The following is a 17,272-nucleotide window of genomic DNA, read 5'->3' on the forward strand; positions in this document are numbered from 1 at the left end:
GATGAACTGGGAGATCTCTTGAAAAGAAGTCTTCACTGCACACATTAGGCACACCACATGAGAATGACAACCTTTATTAAAACATGTTAATTCATGTCTACTCATTTTATAAATATTGTGATTGCTATTTGTTTTTCACTAGCTCAGTCTACTGATGTACATTAGTATATAGTTTACAGTATTTTGATTTCCCTTTATAATCCAGTATACACTGTTTGCAAGCAGTAAATGTATGACCTATACTTTGTGGAACACTTGGGGAAACAAGTAGTATCAGGGTTCGGGGCAAAAGGCCTCTATGGCAATGTTTTTACGCAATACAAAATGCACACTTGATTGGGTTATTGAAGTGCAATGGTTGAAGTATAATTCACCAAAATGCACCAAACTGTTTTTAAAAAGTGCTCACATAAATTGGGTTTTTCAGTATACATTGTTCTTTGTCACAAGTATTTCCTTTCACTTTTAACTGCCTCAATTCGGACCTCAGCATGTATTGAGCAGCATCCAGAAGAAGAATATATTCCAGAAAGTAGCAATCACTTTGCAAAAGTTGATTTCTTCCATTAAAGTAGGTTACGTATAAAACAAACGATGGTTCAGGAATGCTTGACTGGCCCACCAGTCTTTTTAGCATCTTGCTGGTCACATGTGGTTGGTCACACTGCACAACACAGTAGGGTGGCTGTGTGGCAACTGGCAGTCATTGATGTTGTGGGACTCAGTCGTGGTGTTGGGTGTACTGGAAGGGAATGGACAAACCCCACTTGACACCTGATCCCCCCATGGCTGCCACTCCAGTCTAACCCTCTGATTCTGAGAGCGGAGGCTGGAGGTCACACCGGCAGGTCTTTTGTTGTCAAATGATCCCCGAACCAGTCCATTCTGGAAGCCGGTGCCAGTTGTTTGGCCCAGGTGCTCAGCTGAGACCAGAGGCTGCCGATCTTCTTCCTCAGAAATGGCGAACACAGGTACATTCAAGTGATCACCCTCACCTGGGAAATCACGCCTCTTTGTTGCTTGGTTGCTCTCAATAGCAACCTGGATGGAGGAAGAAGAGATGGAGTTGGGCTCTGCTTGGGCGCTCTGTGTGTGAGTGAGACCACAGGGCTTGGCACTGTCCGCCGTCCCGGACAGCAGACCAAAGCACGGTCCCGCGAAACGGGAGCGCCGCAGGTTGCTGGCCGAGTTGAGACGCCTCTGCCTCTGGGCGGCCTGAGCAAGTGGATAGGAAGCATTGCTGAGAGAAGAGTCGGAGATGGTGCTTGTGTCATTCTTGGCCGCCAGGTCAACGTCTGAGAAAACCTTCCTGTCGTCACACCCCAAACTGGGAGGTGCCTGGAATGATAAGGGACAATTAGATAATAGATTATTTTCATGAATATGTTTTAATTTTCATAAGCAATTCAGTTCAGACTGTAACTATTCGATCTTGATAGTAGATCTCTCTTCCATTTAGGCAATAACTAAGTACCTCATTATAATCACCTGGTGGCCTACACACTATGAAAGTGGGACCACAAACTACATCAGACTTCACCAAACAGCCAGGGGTGGAGCTATGAGGTGGCCAAGGCGACCACTTGTCACTCTTTTGCCACTTCCTCATCTTAGGAAAGATTTTAATACAGATTCTGTATTTTTTTTTTCTAAAGTTTTCACAAGATACTCTTGATACTCAGCCACAGGTCATTTATAGCAACTGCCTATTTAAACAAGATTGTAGAATTAATCTAAATGTAAATTGTAAAACAATCTGTCTTCATTAAAGCAGACTTCATTTTCTCCGTCAATTACTCATAAAAGTGTTGGGTGAAACATAACTCAATGTGGGTCAAAAAGGGACCGGACTAGTACTTGGGTCAATTTGACCCACAATTTTTTAGGGTTGTTTTATGCGAAACAACCAAGAAAGTTGGGTCAAATTGACCCACGTATTGTCCGGTCCCGTTGTGACCCAAATTTTTTGGGGGGAGTTTATTGCAATCATTACTTTCACACCATACCAAGCAAACATAGCTGAAAAGTCATCCCATCTGCAGTCATGATTTCTTGAGATGAAATGCGCATAAACCAATCATGCCCAACATACTCATTATACAAATAGAAACAAACCAAAGTAAATTGTGAACATTTAAGCCATTTTTGTGTCATTAGGCTTTTTAGATATGAATGAGCCTTTGATCGTAGTATGCAAAATGGCCACCTGTGACAAATGATCCCTATGATTCATTGTTAACTAGCGAATCAGTGCACATAAAAGTAGACTATGAGATAAAACACAAAAGCCAAGAAATGGAAAAGATAATGGAAATATCTAGTAAATTAAGCTCATCATGCTGCATCAATCTTGTACTGACGCTGTCTATTAGCTTGGTGAAGGGACTGGTTGAGTTCCAGCTGCACCACTTCTTATGGAGCTGCGGCAGTGGAGGGAGGAATTCCTGGAAGGTGCGTACGCTCCATGCTCTGGGTCTGGCACAGCTGCCACTTCCGTCAATGGTGGGACCAGAAGGTGAGGTGGTAGAGACAGGTGGGCGCCAGTCACCAACCGGACTGGGACCAGTGTCGCTATGTCTCAGGAACCGCTCCCTTTGCTAAGAAAACAAAATGTCAAGGGGACAATATATACACAATGCAGATGAGAATGTGCAAGCAGCACTTTAGTTGAATATACTTAAATGCCAAATATAATGAATAAAATCACTATAATATACACTATAGATACTCCAATTTCATGCAATTGTTGATGTGTAGATGTGTATGTTCTTTTCAGGAATATTTTTCTTTTTTTTTTAATGATTGAGGGTACCAAATGATATTAGATTATTTTTTTTTGGGACGGACAGAAACATATCAGTCTGAATGAGTGCATGCCCACAATAATGTACAGCAACAGCTTGTGTGTAGAGTTGTCCACTCTAACCACCCTAAAACTTTATGATGACGCGAATATGAGCAATCAACATGGTGTTGACTTGGCATGCTTGGAACACTGGCGGTACATGAAAATTGGACTTCCTCGTACCAATGGAACAATGTCAATAATGAGTGGAACAACAGAGTTTGTTGAGGTATCACTTACATTTTGAGATTTAACCTCCGAGTGGTATATTTGCAATCTTCCAGCAGTTGCGTAGGCAACATAACAAGACATAAAACAAATGAGGGCCGGCTGATAAACTAATTATGACTGAGATAACCACTGAACGCAAATAGCGCAAATATTGGAGGTGGCATTATGCTCAAGCACTCAACTGCAGATACAATGGTCAATGGCCTGCACTGTGCAAGAGACTTGTTATTGAAGCAAGCACGCATCTCGGGTACCGAGGTTGGACATGAAGATCAGAAAGCAGTGACTGCATTGATCATATTTGAAACCGTAGAGCAATTGCCAATTCAGGCATCAATGAACTGACCCATTTCCTCCTTACATCTTCGCTTCTTCCCACTGACTGTTTGTATAATATCAAATGAATGGATTATTGAGAAGGAAGTGTACTGGTTTGCTTGGCATGCTCAGTCAAAAAGCCAGCCAACTGAGTATGTTTGGCTCACAGACTCATTCATTACTTATTAAGACTATTTAGTCTCAAATGAACAGGACGTACTTTGAACTATTTCAACTGCTGTATTTCATAAGCGGGCAGCACCGTGGTCACTGGTTAGGACGCCCGCCTCACAGTTCAGAGGTGCTGGGTTCGATTCCAGCTCTGGCCTTCCTGCGCAAAGTTTGCATGTTCTCCCCATGCCTGCGTGGGTTGGTAGGTTGATTGGATGCTCTAAATGGACCCGCGGTGTGATTGTGAACGCGGATGGTTGTTTGTCTTTGAGATATTGGAATTCAAAATTGATCAGCTCATCAGCAAACTCTGGATAACGATCCTGATCATTTGATGGTTTAATGAAGAAAATCGACCCGCGAGGACCAAAATTGCCCACCACTGCTTTAGAATGTGAGGCATACATGCTTGCCACATGGCTGGTCATGGTGTTCATTTTCATTTGCTTCTGTACTTTTACAAAAATTACTTCAGGTTATGATAATCTTACAATCCATTTTACTGGTAAAATGATTTTGAAACTATGAATTGTTGATGAAATGTCTTTTCAATTCAGTGTCATTTTCAAAGGCTAAGTGTGATTGACAGGCTGGACGTGTGCATGCTACATTATCCTTCCTGATCGGTCAGCTGCTATTATTCCGGGGAGGGCGAAGGTTTTAGGGGTTGCACCCATCAGTGGGAGAACAAGTCCAAAATAATCCTTCCCACAGAGTCACTAACAGCTAGCTTTGTCTAGACAAGAATTAGCTGGGGGTTTAAATAAAGTGTTCCTCTGGTCACCAAAGCACCTCGAACACAAATGACTACTTTTAGACTTGATACGCAAAGTGACAAATGAGCCTCAGACCGGATTGGTGAGAGAAATATGGGAGGTAAGGGGTAAGAACATGGAAGATCTTTGCTGAATTCAGAGTCATGGATGGATTATGTTTGTAAAATGCAACGTGTGTTCAAAGAAAGACAATGCTTTCATACATTGCAGCGTGGGCTGATTTAAAAGAAACCCATTCGAGAAAGTTCATTTGGGCAACATGTTGCCACCGTCAACCAGCGCAACATTTCTTATAATATTATATACATTGTCGTCTGCATCAAGGACACACACAGGCAGACCACACGCCGCGTGCCAAAGCATGCAGACAATACACGCACACACAAACACATGCACACACAATTGGCGCTGGGAATCTGGCTCTGTAGATAATACTCCATTAGCCCAGGCTACAGAAACGCTTGCCAGTCCTTCAAAAAAGCTGCCAGAACAGTTTATGCCAATACTTATTCCAGGAGAACACAAAAGCAAGCAGGGAAGAAAATGCTTGGTTAAACCACTTTTTCCTGACCATGACAGTGTTTTCCCATTGAGAACTGCAGTTTTTTTTTAATAGGTTTAGGCATGTGCCAGTACCATTGTGTGAGTCTACAAGCACTGGGCCAATACAGTGCCATGGAGACTATTTCACCCCTACCGTTTGCTATCAATATTACTTTGAACCATATGATTTTAATCCACAGCGAATCAGAATGCTCAACTAGCTCGTTGCATCGATTTTTGTTGCGACTCAACAAATTCCAGTATAATCTATAAACATTTTCACCTGTGATATTACAGTGGTGTTCTGTATGTGGTTAGCACATCTGCTTAACAGTCATAGGTTCAGGGTTTGAATCTCAGCTCGGACATTTCTGTGTAACAACGCATGCTTTTCCTCATATTTTTTTTCCTCTGGGCTACCTCCCACATTCCAAAGCACACAATATTGCATTAATTAACGACTCTAAATTGCCCATAGGTGTGGATGTCACTGTTAGAGGGTTTTTTCTATATTCACTTTGATTGACTAGAAACTAGTCCAGGGTGTACCCAAAGTTGGGATTGTCGAAAAACACAAGAAAATGGATGGTTATGCATTTAACCAAGATCTGAGATGTGTGATTTAAGACTAAGGCCACAAATAATCAATGAATTAGCCTGGCCAGAATTCAGATACTATCATTGGTTGATATGCTATGCCATACAGAGCTGTCTTGCAGCCATACTGTCATGAAAGCAGGTCTTACTGTGTGTGGCGAGAAGGATGGCCTATTTGGGCTTGGGGCTGATGATATGATGAACACCTCATCTGGACCAAAATCAAGCTCTGCCAAACCACTGGAGGAAAGGTCCAATTCTGTATTCTGGGAAGTTTCACCACCAGCACTCACTGAGGAAAGAATTAAAACCAAAAAGCTGTCAAAAAGCAATACAACATATATGGTAGGAAGTATTCTCTAGATACTTTTTTTTTTTTTGCAATTATTCACTCGTTTTGAATTTGATGCCTGCAACATGTTGCAAAAGAGATAAGACTTGAGCATGCTTACTATTGTGTTACATCACATTTACTTTAATAAGCATTTGGTAATGGAGGACACTAATTGGTGAAGCTTTGTAAGTGGAATTCTTGCTTGGTGTGCAACTTTAGTTGCTCAACACTCAAAGCAGGATTGGGCAACTTAAACGATGGAGAGGGCCACTATTTTTTGTCAGCGCTAATAGAGGGCCACATAGGATTGCATACTTTCTAACCAGATCTATGACAAAAATGTAATTTCCAAATCTGTCCATATTATGTAACAAGGTTTACACCCCTAACACCTAAGCTATTAATCACTATAAGGTATAGACCAAGAATTTGTCCATTGGACCAGTGAACGTGTTATGAGTTTCGGGCCACAGGAGCCCATGATAACAATGCTAAAGGGGAGCAGCAGAAGCAAGGAAGGCACACAAAGACACCGGTTTATGGAAATGTAAAATATATTGAACATAAATACGTGAGTGACAGCTTAAATGTACTCAGAGTAATGGGTTTGTGATCATGTTTCTTTTCTTTTTTTTTTTTTCAACACCAGTGTGAAATTATTTGGTTTCAATACAAATAAGAAGAACTCACGTGTGTTTTTATCAATTGTAAATTCAATATCCAAATGCTGTTTGAAACATTCCTTTCTTTCCTTCTCCCTATTCACCACTCAAATTATTTGTGTGTATACGCGTGTATACACCAAATCCTTAGCTCAATACTTAAATTGCTTACACATCATTCACTTCACAAAGTAGTTGGGGGAGAGAAAAAACGATTACAATTTGCACATCGATTAATTGTTCTTGGTGCAGAACTGGATTTGAGAGTCCTTGTATATATAAATATATAAATATAAATATATGCAAATATATATAAATATATATATATATACATAAATATATACACATATATATATATATATATATATATATATAAATATATATATAGATATATCGCACTGAAACAAACGGCGCATGTCAAACTTAGCGAGTGGCTATCACAGTTGTTCTGTGCATCCAAATCGTAAATAACTCTATGATGGCAAAATGAAATTAAATATTTAATGAAGTCATATATGCCAAATGGTGCGTCTTCTCACCTGTGTGCGGTGGACTGTACTTGTTGTTTTCCTGATCCCTTATAACCTCCTGGTTGGTCTGATTCTCAGCCATCGGTTGGAGCTCACTTACCTCCGTCCTAGTGTTCTGAACTGCCTCTGGCACCTACAGCACAACATGGCAAGTCAAGCCTAAACCCCAAACCAGACAGCAGCAGTGCTTTATTTTGTGTGCCAAGTTGCTCGAAAGAATATAATAACCCTTGGCGAGTACCTGTTTTGCTTTTGAATATTCAATGTGTGCTTGCCCAAGTGGGAGGTATTACAAGTCTAAAAAAAATGTGGCAACTATTTGCACGACCCCACTTAGTTTTCTGTTAGATATACTCTGTGTTGCTGCGGTTGAGTTCAACAGACCTTGGTAAAGCGAGGAAGCAACACTAAAGAGTGTAGAGTTATGTTTGTACCTCAGTGCTGGCGGATGCGCAGGAGCTCTCTCTTTTGAGACACAGTTTGGGTCTGTAAATAAAAGCATTTTCATTCCATTGCAAGTGTCTTTTTTCCCGACATTCCTTCTGTGTTTTTGTGTTTTAATTGTACCACTAACAGCAGATACGGTCTATCTGTAACAAGTTCGACAACTGTTACAGTTGTTGACATCTATGACAACCACCAACTTAATGTGAAATTTTCTATAACATTGTCAACATAACTGCTCATCTATTCACCCATTTTCAGTTGTGTTTCCATCCCTTTCTTAACTCCAAATGAGCCAATGAAGCATGATGAAATATTTGAACAAGTACCCACTTATTAAAAATTGCTCTTACAGCTGAATGAGCCCATTACCAAACACCGGCCAACTGAGGCGAACGCCTGCTGCGACTCTCTCCCACCTATGGCTGTTTTTTTTTGTTTTTTTTTTAACCCGAGGGAATCTTGGAAGTTAATCTCAGCACTACTTTCCAGCATTCAAGACCTCGCCTCTCTCATCATGTTGCAATTATCTGTGGGAAATAATAAGGAACACCTCAAGAGAAAAAGGCTGCCGCTGAGGCAACTCATGTGCTTAAAGTTTCATGATGGTGCATTTCCTGGCTTTCAAATAACTTGGGTTGTTACTGTTAATTGCGGTTTCATTTTATTGAACATGTGCTTTCAATTTCCTTGTCATAAATAGTTTGAACCTGAGGAGTTACCGGACAGGTTAAACACTGCGGCTCTGATTTACTAAAGGTTTGTGAGCTCAAAATGGGTACAAACTTGGCTAAACACACAAACAAATGTGGAAGCTGATTAGTTTTGCGTGTTGTGGAAGGAGTGCAATTCCTTAACGCAGCAAACGCAATTTAAATTTGACACAGATTGCAATAGCTGATTTTGGGTCTTTCAAGAGTTCTAAGGCAGGGGTCACCAACCTTCTTGAAAACAGAGCTAATTCATGCATACTGATCCTTTCCAAGGGTTACCAGTTTGATATTCACTCAAAGAAATAAAACATTACCGGTAATTATTCTGATATTAAAAATCAATGGCTTTCTATGTAAAGACACTGATCATCCAAGGAAATCACCATGTTCCATCCCTGGTGACCTAGTTTCAGAACAAGCCCACGGGCTACTCATGCCGCCCATAAATGCGAAACCCTGCCCCTGGCACTTTGTTGGTGATCCCCGATCTAAGTGCTGATTTAGCCGGTCACAAGAAGGAGTCATGCTATAATCACCTTCTTTTCAATGTTGCAGTTCTGCGCATCTTGGCAATTTCAGCACACTGTGATAATTGGTGCTGGATTTTCTTAGATTATAACAATCATTTTACTGGTATCTTCTCTAAGTCATTTATAGCTTTACCGCCATGTTCAGGTCCATCACTTCAAACTTCATTTTGCACTTGCAGCGTTCACCCAAATGCTCCACGGTGTTAACCATCAGAGGTACCCAAAGAGCATAATGTTCTTTTAAATACAGATGTCTGCACCACTTTTTACACCAGTTGCCCACAGCCTACGTAACCTCAATACGGGGGTTCTCACTCGATATTAGGGATCTTATTAAAATCAGGCCCTAAGATACACAGATGTCGTATAGATTGTTTTCAAGATGCTGACATAATTCTCTCCCTTCCAAGTTTTGGCTCAGGAGGGTGAAAAACAGTCGTCGTCTTCAAACAGATAGTATTACAAACCACTAAACTCCCAGTGTTTGTGTTTATTGTCGGACAAGCTAGTAAATTATACCCATTGACAGCACGACAATGCTACTGGCCTCAAACTCAATGCACACAGAGTTTTCTTTCTCCTCCTTGTGCCTTGTTCACCCCACTCCCCTCCACCCCATTCAGTTTCAGGCTGCCTCTGTTTTGTGTGCAGGAATTGAGGCCAGGTGCTGTACCTTGAATGCCCCACTGACTGTAGTGAGAATGCTTCACATCAAGGCAGCCGCACAGTTGCTGCCAAACCCAAGTAATCATCAAAGGTCACCGCATCACGGACTGGGACTTCCAGCTGAGTCAACATAACAAATTTTTGCCTGTGTATGTGTGTGACGATTTACTATTACACCAGCATATTTGCAATCATGAAAGAAAAAGATATGACCTGAAATAAATAAAAAAATAAAATAAATAAATAAATAAAATTATATATATAAAATAGAAAAAATGGGGAAAAAATAAAATTGTACCAAATGCAACTACTGTCAACTGATTATTCAGTGCTTTATTTTACTGAACTTTCAGTGGGACAAAATACAGATGATGTGCATATTGGTTACAGCCATCCATCATCAGTCAAATCATGATTTTTTTTCTTTAATTAAATATAATGCTGAATGTGCTAGAAGACAGTTTCTACAGGTTTCAAATCAACACTAACACACTTTTAGATAAGCATGAGCAGGAAAACTTTGTAGTTTAGACCTGAAGATTTCAAAAACACTGGTGGTATCACCCATGTGAGACTTCTAACATCGCATCACTTCTAAGACAGCGGAGATACACGCGCACAAGTACACTACTTCACATTCATTAATGAAGGTTAATATACAGGGCTGTGTTGTGTGTGCCATTTAAGAAAATTAGTTTGTTACCACATTGTTTTCCCAGACATATAACAGTATGAGTTCTGAACACATAAATACGCACCAATACTGACACCAAGAAAATGATACCACGAGTACTTGATGCATAAAATTTCTATCAATCCAATGACAGTTAATTTATTAATTAAAGAGAGGCTTTTCTTTTAATTTTGATAAAATTCACAACAGCCACTCTGCAATACAGACCTTAAAGAGGAAGTAAAAAACAAAAATCCTTGACAATATCTTCTACGCAGTATTACTAGCGTAAACACTGTATTCTGATTAACATTGCATTTGTGGATTACGACTTGGCAGAAGTGGCAAAATAAATCAATTCAACAAGAATTAATGTTGCTTTTTATTAACATTTCCATGAGTGTTTAAAACGGCCAATGTCTCCAACACTGCTACTGTAATGATAAACAATGACATTGTTACAGAGTATAATCCTTACACTCCTAACTAAAAGCTCATGTTAGATAAGTCAAATATGAAGCACACAATCCACGAGACTCGCCTTATGTAATGCATCACCAGGCAAACTGGCTTATAAATTTTTGGCAACACACGCCAAAATTTATTTTAATCCAAATTTGGCAGGTGTTAATTTAGAACCTTAAATGCATAATCGATGGACATATTTGTAATACCACAGCGATTTCCAGCAAGTGGTAATGTCTCCTACGCGAATGTTCTGATGGATGAATTGGACGAATAGGAATCCCATTTTATGCATGTACGTTACTCTTCTGATTCGTTATGTCACTTAGGAAAATGTTCTGTCAGCAACGCATTCCATTTACTTACTTAAAGTAAAACGACTACAAGACGGTCCTAGTAACTGGTATCAGTGACTTCATGAGTATTTGATACCTTGAAATAAGATCAGCATCGGCCCAATACAGATATCTGGTATTGGTACTCACCCGTTCCTACATCTTTAAGGACTTTTAAAATCAGTGTGACAAGCAGAAACACATTACCACCGCATAACTCAAAGTTCACACAGAGTATTACAATACACTACGACAAGGCAAGCAGTTGGTATGCATGTTAGCGTAGTATTACAAATTACAGTGAGCAGTGAGTTCTGTGTAAATGACCAGTCTATGTAAAAGGGGAAGTGTGTCATATCGCTCAGTTTTAAGTGGGATAATGAAATATTACTTATTTATACAACATGCCTTACTGGATTAAAAAAAATCACCTATGAAGGAATCGTGTGTTCTAAATGTCCTTCCTTAGACAAGGTAAGCTTACAGATATTACCTGAATTTGACGCAGAGAACACTGGTAAGTATCAAAGCGAAGAAGGCAGCTCCACTCACAGCGACCAGTAGAGAGTCTACCTTGGCGGATGTAGAAACAAAACTTCTCCGTTCACCACCTGGCTTGGTCACATTGTCGTAGTGGAAGAGAAGGGCAAAGCCCCGCCCCCAGTGAGTGGTTGTGATGAGCTCCATAATCACCTCCACCATCTCCTGACTAGAGCCAAACACCAACTGGCTGCTAGGAGGTCGGTTTGACCCACAGAACCTTGAGGAAAAGGTGATGAGATCTGAGATATAGAGAACATCATGGGGACAGGCGTCAAGCCCTGACTGCTGTGTTTCAGGGCTCACGGGTGTAGTGGCAGTGGATTGAGGCAAAGCAACTGTAGTCATGCTTGGGATAGAACTTGGGTTGAAGTCTATACCAAGGCGGGGTGAGGAGGCCGTGTTGATAGCCTTGTCCGTATTCAACACGGCGCCAGGAAGGAGAAGAGAAGCGGTCGGTGGTGATGTAAGGCTAGAGGAACGAGCTATGGATCTTTTGGCAGAGTTTGAGACTTTTGTTGACCGTTCGCGAACCACCAGAGCCTCCACCTCACTGTCTCGAGAAGACTGTTGGACCTTTGGGGCATCCTTCTGATCTATTTGATCAATATCTTCTGATGAAGGCTCATCCAATGAAACAGTGTCAGGGGCATAAGTCAACTCATCATCTACAACATCCTCTTCATTACTAGAAATGACAGAGTACTGTGCAGAAGACTCATGGCTTTCAAACACGTCAAAGTCGAATATCTCAAGAATAAGCTGATAATGCACAGGTACAAAGAACTGCCAAACACAGTGGGTCCCAGAAGAGTAGTTGTAAGGGAAGCCGGGGGAGAGTATTAGTCCTTGTGCATCCACCACATCCAGTTTGGCACCACAGTCAAAGTATACCTGCAAAATAAATTGTGAGAATCAAAACTCTTGCCTGAAGTTGGCTAGTTCTGAGGTGTATCGAGGTAAATTAAACAAATTTGAACATATTTTGAAGCAATGTGGCTAATTTGGGGCTTACTAAAATTAAACCTTTAAATGCCAATACTCCATCAAACTGTATTGACAAGCCATTTTCTCTCACTACATTAATGCATGGCGTGTGAGTTTCTATAAAACTGAGTAAATCTGAAACCACTTGTTTTGGCCTTGGAGATTTGATTATTATTGTACACAAACAGATGTCTGAATTAAACGACACCTACCCCATTTTTCAAAAGCAGCTTGGCTATATTGCCCTCCTAAAGAAGAGTTGTTTTTCCAATACTGACCACAGCGTTATTAAGTTCTCAAAGACCACGGTACAAATAACCAAGTTATATATTATCAAATAATACCCTTGATTGAAGTCTAATAGTTCCTAATATGTAGCAGCTTGGCACTGAACTATTCAACTCTGCCGTTCCGCCTCTATATTAAGTGTTTTTGCTCATGTGGGTTGCTTGGGTGACCCAAGGGAGGGTATTTTTCCGAACACGCTGGCCGTAATTCTTCACAGGTGGTTGGGGCTGGAGGGTAACCTGGGGCCTAAGCAGAGGCAGATGTGTGGCTGGGCCAGGGAACAAAACATCAGGCCTTTGTAGGAGACCTTGTGTTTATGAGTTCTTGTGTGAGCTTCAATTTTGGTCCGTGGGAATGACCCAGATTGGCAAACCCCAAAACCAGACATGTAACAAACAATATGAGATTTAGACTGGCCTTAGGGCATGTTAAACCAGTTTTAGAACATAATTTGTGTTGAGGAGTGAAAAAGAAGGCAACAGGAACATACAAGAATTGCAAGTTATGAATCTCGATAGGCAAATTAACTTAATTCAGATGTGGGATGTGTGATGAACTTCCAGACGCTCCAATTGAGAAATAACACCACTTAAAGTAGTCAGGTAAATAGAGATAAACTGTAACTTGATATAAATAAACCAGGGGGGCTTGCTATAATTTAAATATTCAGTAAATATTCAGCAATGACTAGCTCCATATTTGATTACATTATATGTACAAAAGCTAGCAGTGCATAATAAACTATGTACTTCTTGAGTTGTGAGCCCATCTGGATTTCTTTGTTGATGTACAACACTTTTACTCTACACTATACTTCCTCCAATGGCTGCTACATGTTTTCTCTCAGGTATGGCGTACATAGGATCGAAGGTTTAATTACATCCCTCTCAACAATTCCTCAACCAAGACAAATTAATAGCCTGCTTTATTAGCAGGGAATACTCTACTTGCACTTCAACTTCACTTCCGGTTTGTAGCTGAAAATGATTTCACTCAACATGGCACGGCCCTTTTTTGATTAACTATTCGGTTTAATTCATATTCCACAAACACAATATTAATCTGAATAATGCATTTTTACTAATGTTGGAGCACACAACGCATGATTTCATTAAATAAATCTGAGGTTTAATTCCCTTTGAATTCATCTGGATAAGACAGTACAGAATGGATTTAGTTTATCACAACAACTGCTAACACCATTAAAGTGGATCAGTCAGGGTATACGTAGAAATGATTTCTTCTGCGATGTATAAAGAGGGCTTTGACAACGTTTCGCACGATTGACTCCGTTGATTGCCTTTTACCATTTTTTCTACGGAAAACAAAGAAACATAATTCAGCTTGGGTTGCCTGTTTCTTGGTGGGAGGTTTCAACAGAGTTCAAGTATCTTGATATCTTGTTTACAGGTAAGGGTAGGATGAAGCGGGAGATCGACAGGCAGCTCCGTGGCGCGTGTGCTGTGATGCAGACCCTTTATCGTTCTGTCATGGTGAAGAAGGAAAAGGAAAAGGCGAAGCTCTCGATTTACCGGTCAATCTACGTTCCTACCCTCAACAATGGTCATGAGCTGTGAGTTGGGATCCCAGAAACAAGAAATCGAGTCAAGGAGGGACTCAGAGTTGAGCCATTCCTCCTCTACTCCTCAAGAGGAGTCAGATGAGATGGCTCAGGCATCTGGTTGTGCCTCCCACACTCCTCCCTGGTGAGGTGTTCCGGGCATATCACGCTTGTTGGGGGCCCCAGGGATAACCCAGGACACACTGGCAAGACTCAGTACCCCGGGTGACCTGGCAACACCTTGGGATCCCTCGGAAGAGTTGCACAACAAGGCTAGGGAGAGGGAAGGTCCGGGCTAAAAATGCCACTCCCGCAACCCGAACCTGGATAAGATAGAATGGAGGGATGGATTTCTTAAGATACTGTCACAGTCCCTTTGTCTCATTAAGAGACAACAACATCATTGTCTAAAAGTCCGCCAGAGACACCACTGAGGTCAAATGCTGCAAGATTTATTATGCCCAACCAAGAATACGTTCAGACAAACAAACAAAAGGGACTGGAGACCCCGACCGAAATGAAAATGAATGGGGCCAACACGGGACAATCCCAAATGAAAGGTTGTTGTTGTCCATCTAAACCATTGCTGTCAAACTCCACTCCTCTGGGCCATTATCCTGAATGTTATCCATCTGGTATGGTAAATCCTAAAGTGAGGGTAAAAAGCTTAGATGCGACTAAATCAAGAGTTCACATTTCATAACATCAACGGATATCAATATTCTAGAGAAGGCAGGCACAAAATTGTCAAAAACTACAATCAAGTGATGATTTCATCAACAAACAGTAAATATAAAGCATGTACAATGTGGTGCAAACCACTTTTCACATTTAAGGACAGATATGGTAAACCAGATTAGATTTACACAGTAAAGCATCGTATTTATAGGGAAAAATGAAACCAAGCTCAATATGACAATGATGGTAAAATAAAAGTAATAAGAAGGAAATAACCAGTTCAAGACCCAAAGTATACCATATTCCGAACATAGTTGAGGCAGCGTTATGGAAGGGATGTGTATAAAACTGCAAATGAAACAGGCTCACTGTCTTTTACATTCTCACATTCAGTCAAATGCTACAAAACAACTTCACAGTGAAAATTTATAATAAAACGACACTAAACATACTGCGCAAACAACTAAAGTTTATGTTCATTTGTATGTCCAAATATTTAACTCCCCGCAAAATGGAGATACCCTGCAAAAATTAATGTAATTCCCAAATGGTAAAAAAGTTATTATGGTGATAAACTGAAAATGTCAATCACTGTGATTGTGCAGTTTCATCTATTGTGATAGTGTATGAAAGCAAACTAAAACTAAAAAAATGCCAGTCAACAACAAGACCAAACTATATCTTTGCAGAAAGTGTTTCATAACCACAGTGAAGGTTCATATGAGGAAAATGTATCAATAATATCAACCTCCTCCCCTAATTGAAGGTTCTCTCAGTGAATAACTTTAGTAATTGACATTTGGGGGCAATTGCATTAGAGCATGACATGCTGCACTTGCACTGCCCACTCACTAGCACTCCAGTGTGTAGCCTGGTAACTGAGGCCGAGTTGAACCCAAAAAGGGTGGGCGTAGGGTGCGGGGGAACATTTGGCTATTTGGTGAACAGTCCTGCACTACATAGATTAGTACTTACACTTAGCTTTAAGACACATGAAGTCACAACACTTCATCGCACCATTAAGTCTACAGTGACACATGGGGAAATTGTAATCACTATTTAATACCTTAACACTCGGCTCCAGAGTCATTCTGAACGGGAGTAGGACAGAATTTTCTTCTTTTTTTGCTACTGTTCGAGGCAGTTCGGTATTTCTCCTTCCGACATTATGTTTGTTTGGGCAGACATGACGAAGATGTACTGTTGCGTGGAAGCAACCTGTTTGACACCTTGCCCTTGTTTCCTCATTTGAGAAAATCATACTCAGGGCAACAATTTGTTTTTTTTTCACACTTACTTGGATTTAGAATTTCCATTGTTATTGCATCGGTAACAATCTACGCAGTAATGCCCAAAAATCCAGTTGCTTTGAACTACAATCTGATTTGGGGGTCTGAGTCTTTGTAGCACGGTTGCACAATGTCATGTCAGGAGGAGGAGCAGAGTGGTTCCATTTTAAACCATAACTATAAAACCTCTGCATATTTATTCTATGGTTTTATCTTTTAGTTCTATTTGTAGTCTCTGTTGCTTAGCTTTAAAAGAGACCCCACCCCCTAAAAAATGCAAATACGCGTTAAAGTGAAGAGAATGTATTGGCTCTCCCACGTGACAGGGCATCTGGGAGGTCCCCTGCATTGGGATGTGCATGGTAGACTACACACGAAGAGGCCCCAGAGTGCCACAGTGTCCAATTGAAATGGGACATTCTTATAATGCCAAACATCTTAGTTCTGTTACATCACAGGCCGCTCCAATGGCGGGCCGCTAATTATTCAAAGATGCCTTTCCTCATGGCACAACAAAGGGCTGCAGTGCTGTTTTGGTGGCCGATAATATTTTAATGAAGTGATGCTAATCAGTCGAAGGCAAGCTGAAAGTTTACATAAGAAACAACAGGTCATTGCGCCCCAGTTGTGCCACTGATGGGCTCCTCTGGACAGGAGCAGATCAACTGAAAACAATTATCTGAAATGACTAGACTTGAAAGTGAAACATGAGACTAGTTGCTGTTATATGGCAGGGCCTTGACATGTGGTATTGCAGTGTTTCACAGTTTCATTTTGCATCAAACAAATGCGATCAGTGAGGTGGGTTAAAAAAAAAAAAAGATGATTTATTGGTCCAAATTAAAACAAAATTCTAAATTTTAGTGAATGTAAAGCTGGCATTAGAAACGTGACGGTATAATTCTAAAGACAAAGAAAACCATAGCTATAGTGTATAGGACCTCTGTCTTAATAGGATTAAGCCACACGTCTGCAATCTGACAGTCTAAGTGTTTGGCTCCAAAAGGGTTTTTTTTTTTTTTTTTTTTTTTGAACCACCCAGGCTGACAACACCACTGTGAAAACTTTGCAACATGATCTGGCTTCTGCTAAACCA

The 17,272-nt window shown here is 40.6% G+C and overlaps 1 protein-coding gene across 1 annotated transcript in view; it reads right to left on the reverse strand.

Annotated features, from left to right (window-relative positions):
- Positions 1-58: 58 nt before the first annotated feature.
- Positions 59-17,272, reverse strand: part of LOC148344622 (uncharacterized) — a 33,529-nt gene continuing 16,315 nt past the window's right edge. Inside the window, exons 2-7 of the mRNA XM_088300669.1 lie at positions 11,327-12,267; positions 7,442-7,493; positions 7,017-7,140; positions 5,631-5,773; positions 2,361-2,597; positions 59-1,338 (exon numbers count right to left, since the gene is read on the reverse strand). Coding sequence (XP_088156795.1) covers positions 646-1,338; positions 2,361-2,597; positions 5,631-5,773; positions 7,017-7,140; positions 7,442-7,493; positions 11,327-12,267 — 2,190 coding nt within the window. The 3' untranslated portion in view covers positions 59-645. The remainder of the gene's footprint in view (positions 1,339-2,360; positions 2,598-5,630; positions 5,774-7,016; positions 7,141-7,441; positions 7,494-11,326; positions 12,268-17,272) is intronic.

The sequence above is a fragment of the Idiotropiscis lumnitzeri genome, chromosome 1, assembly GCF_059441095.1.
Source record: "Idiotropiscis lumnitzeri isolate Australia: NSW breed Sydney's pygmy pipehorse chromosome 1, RoL_Ilum_1.0, whole genome shotgun sequence".
NCBI lineage: Eukaryota > Metazoa > Chordata > Actinopteri > Syngnathiformes > Syngnathidae > Idiotropiscis > Idiotropiscis lumnitzeri.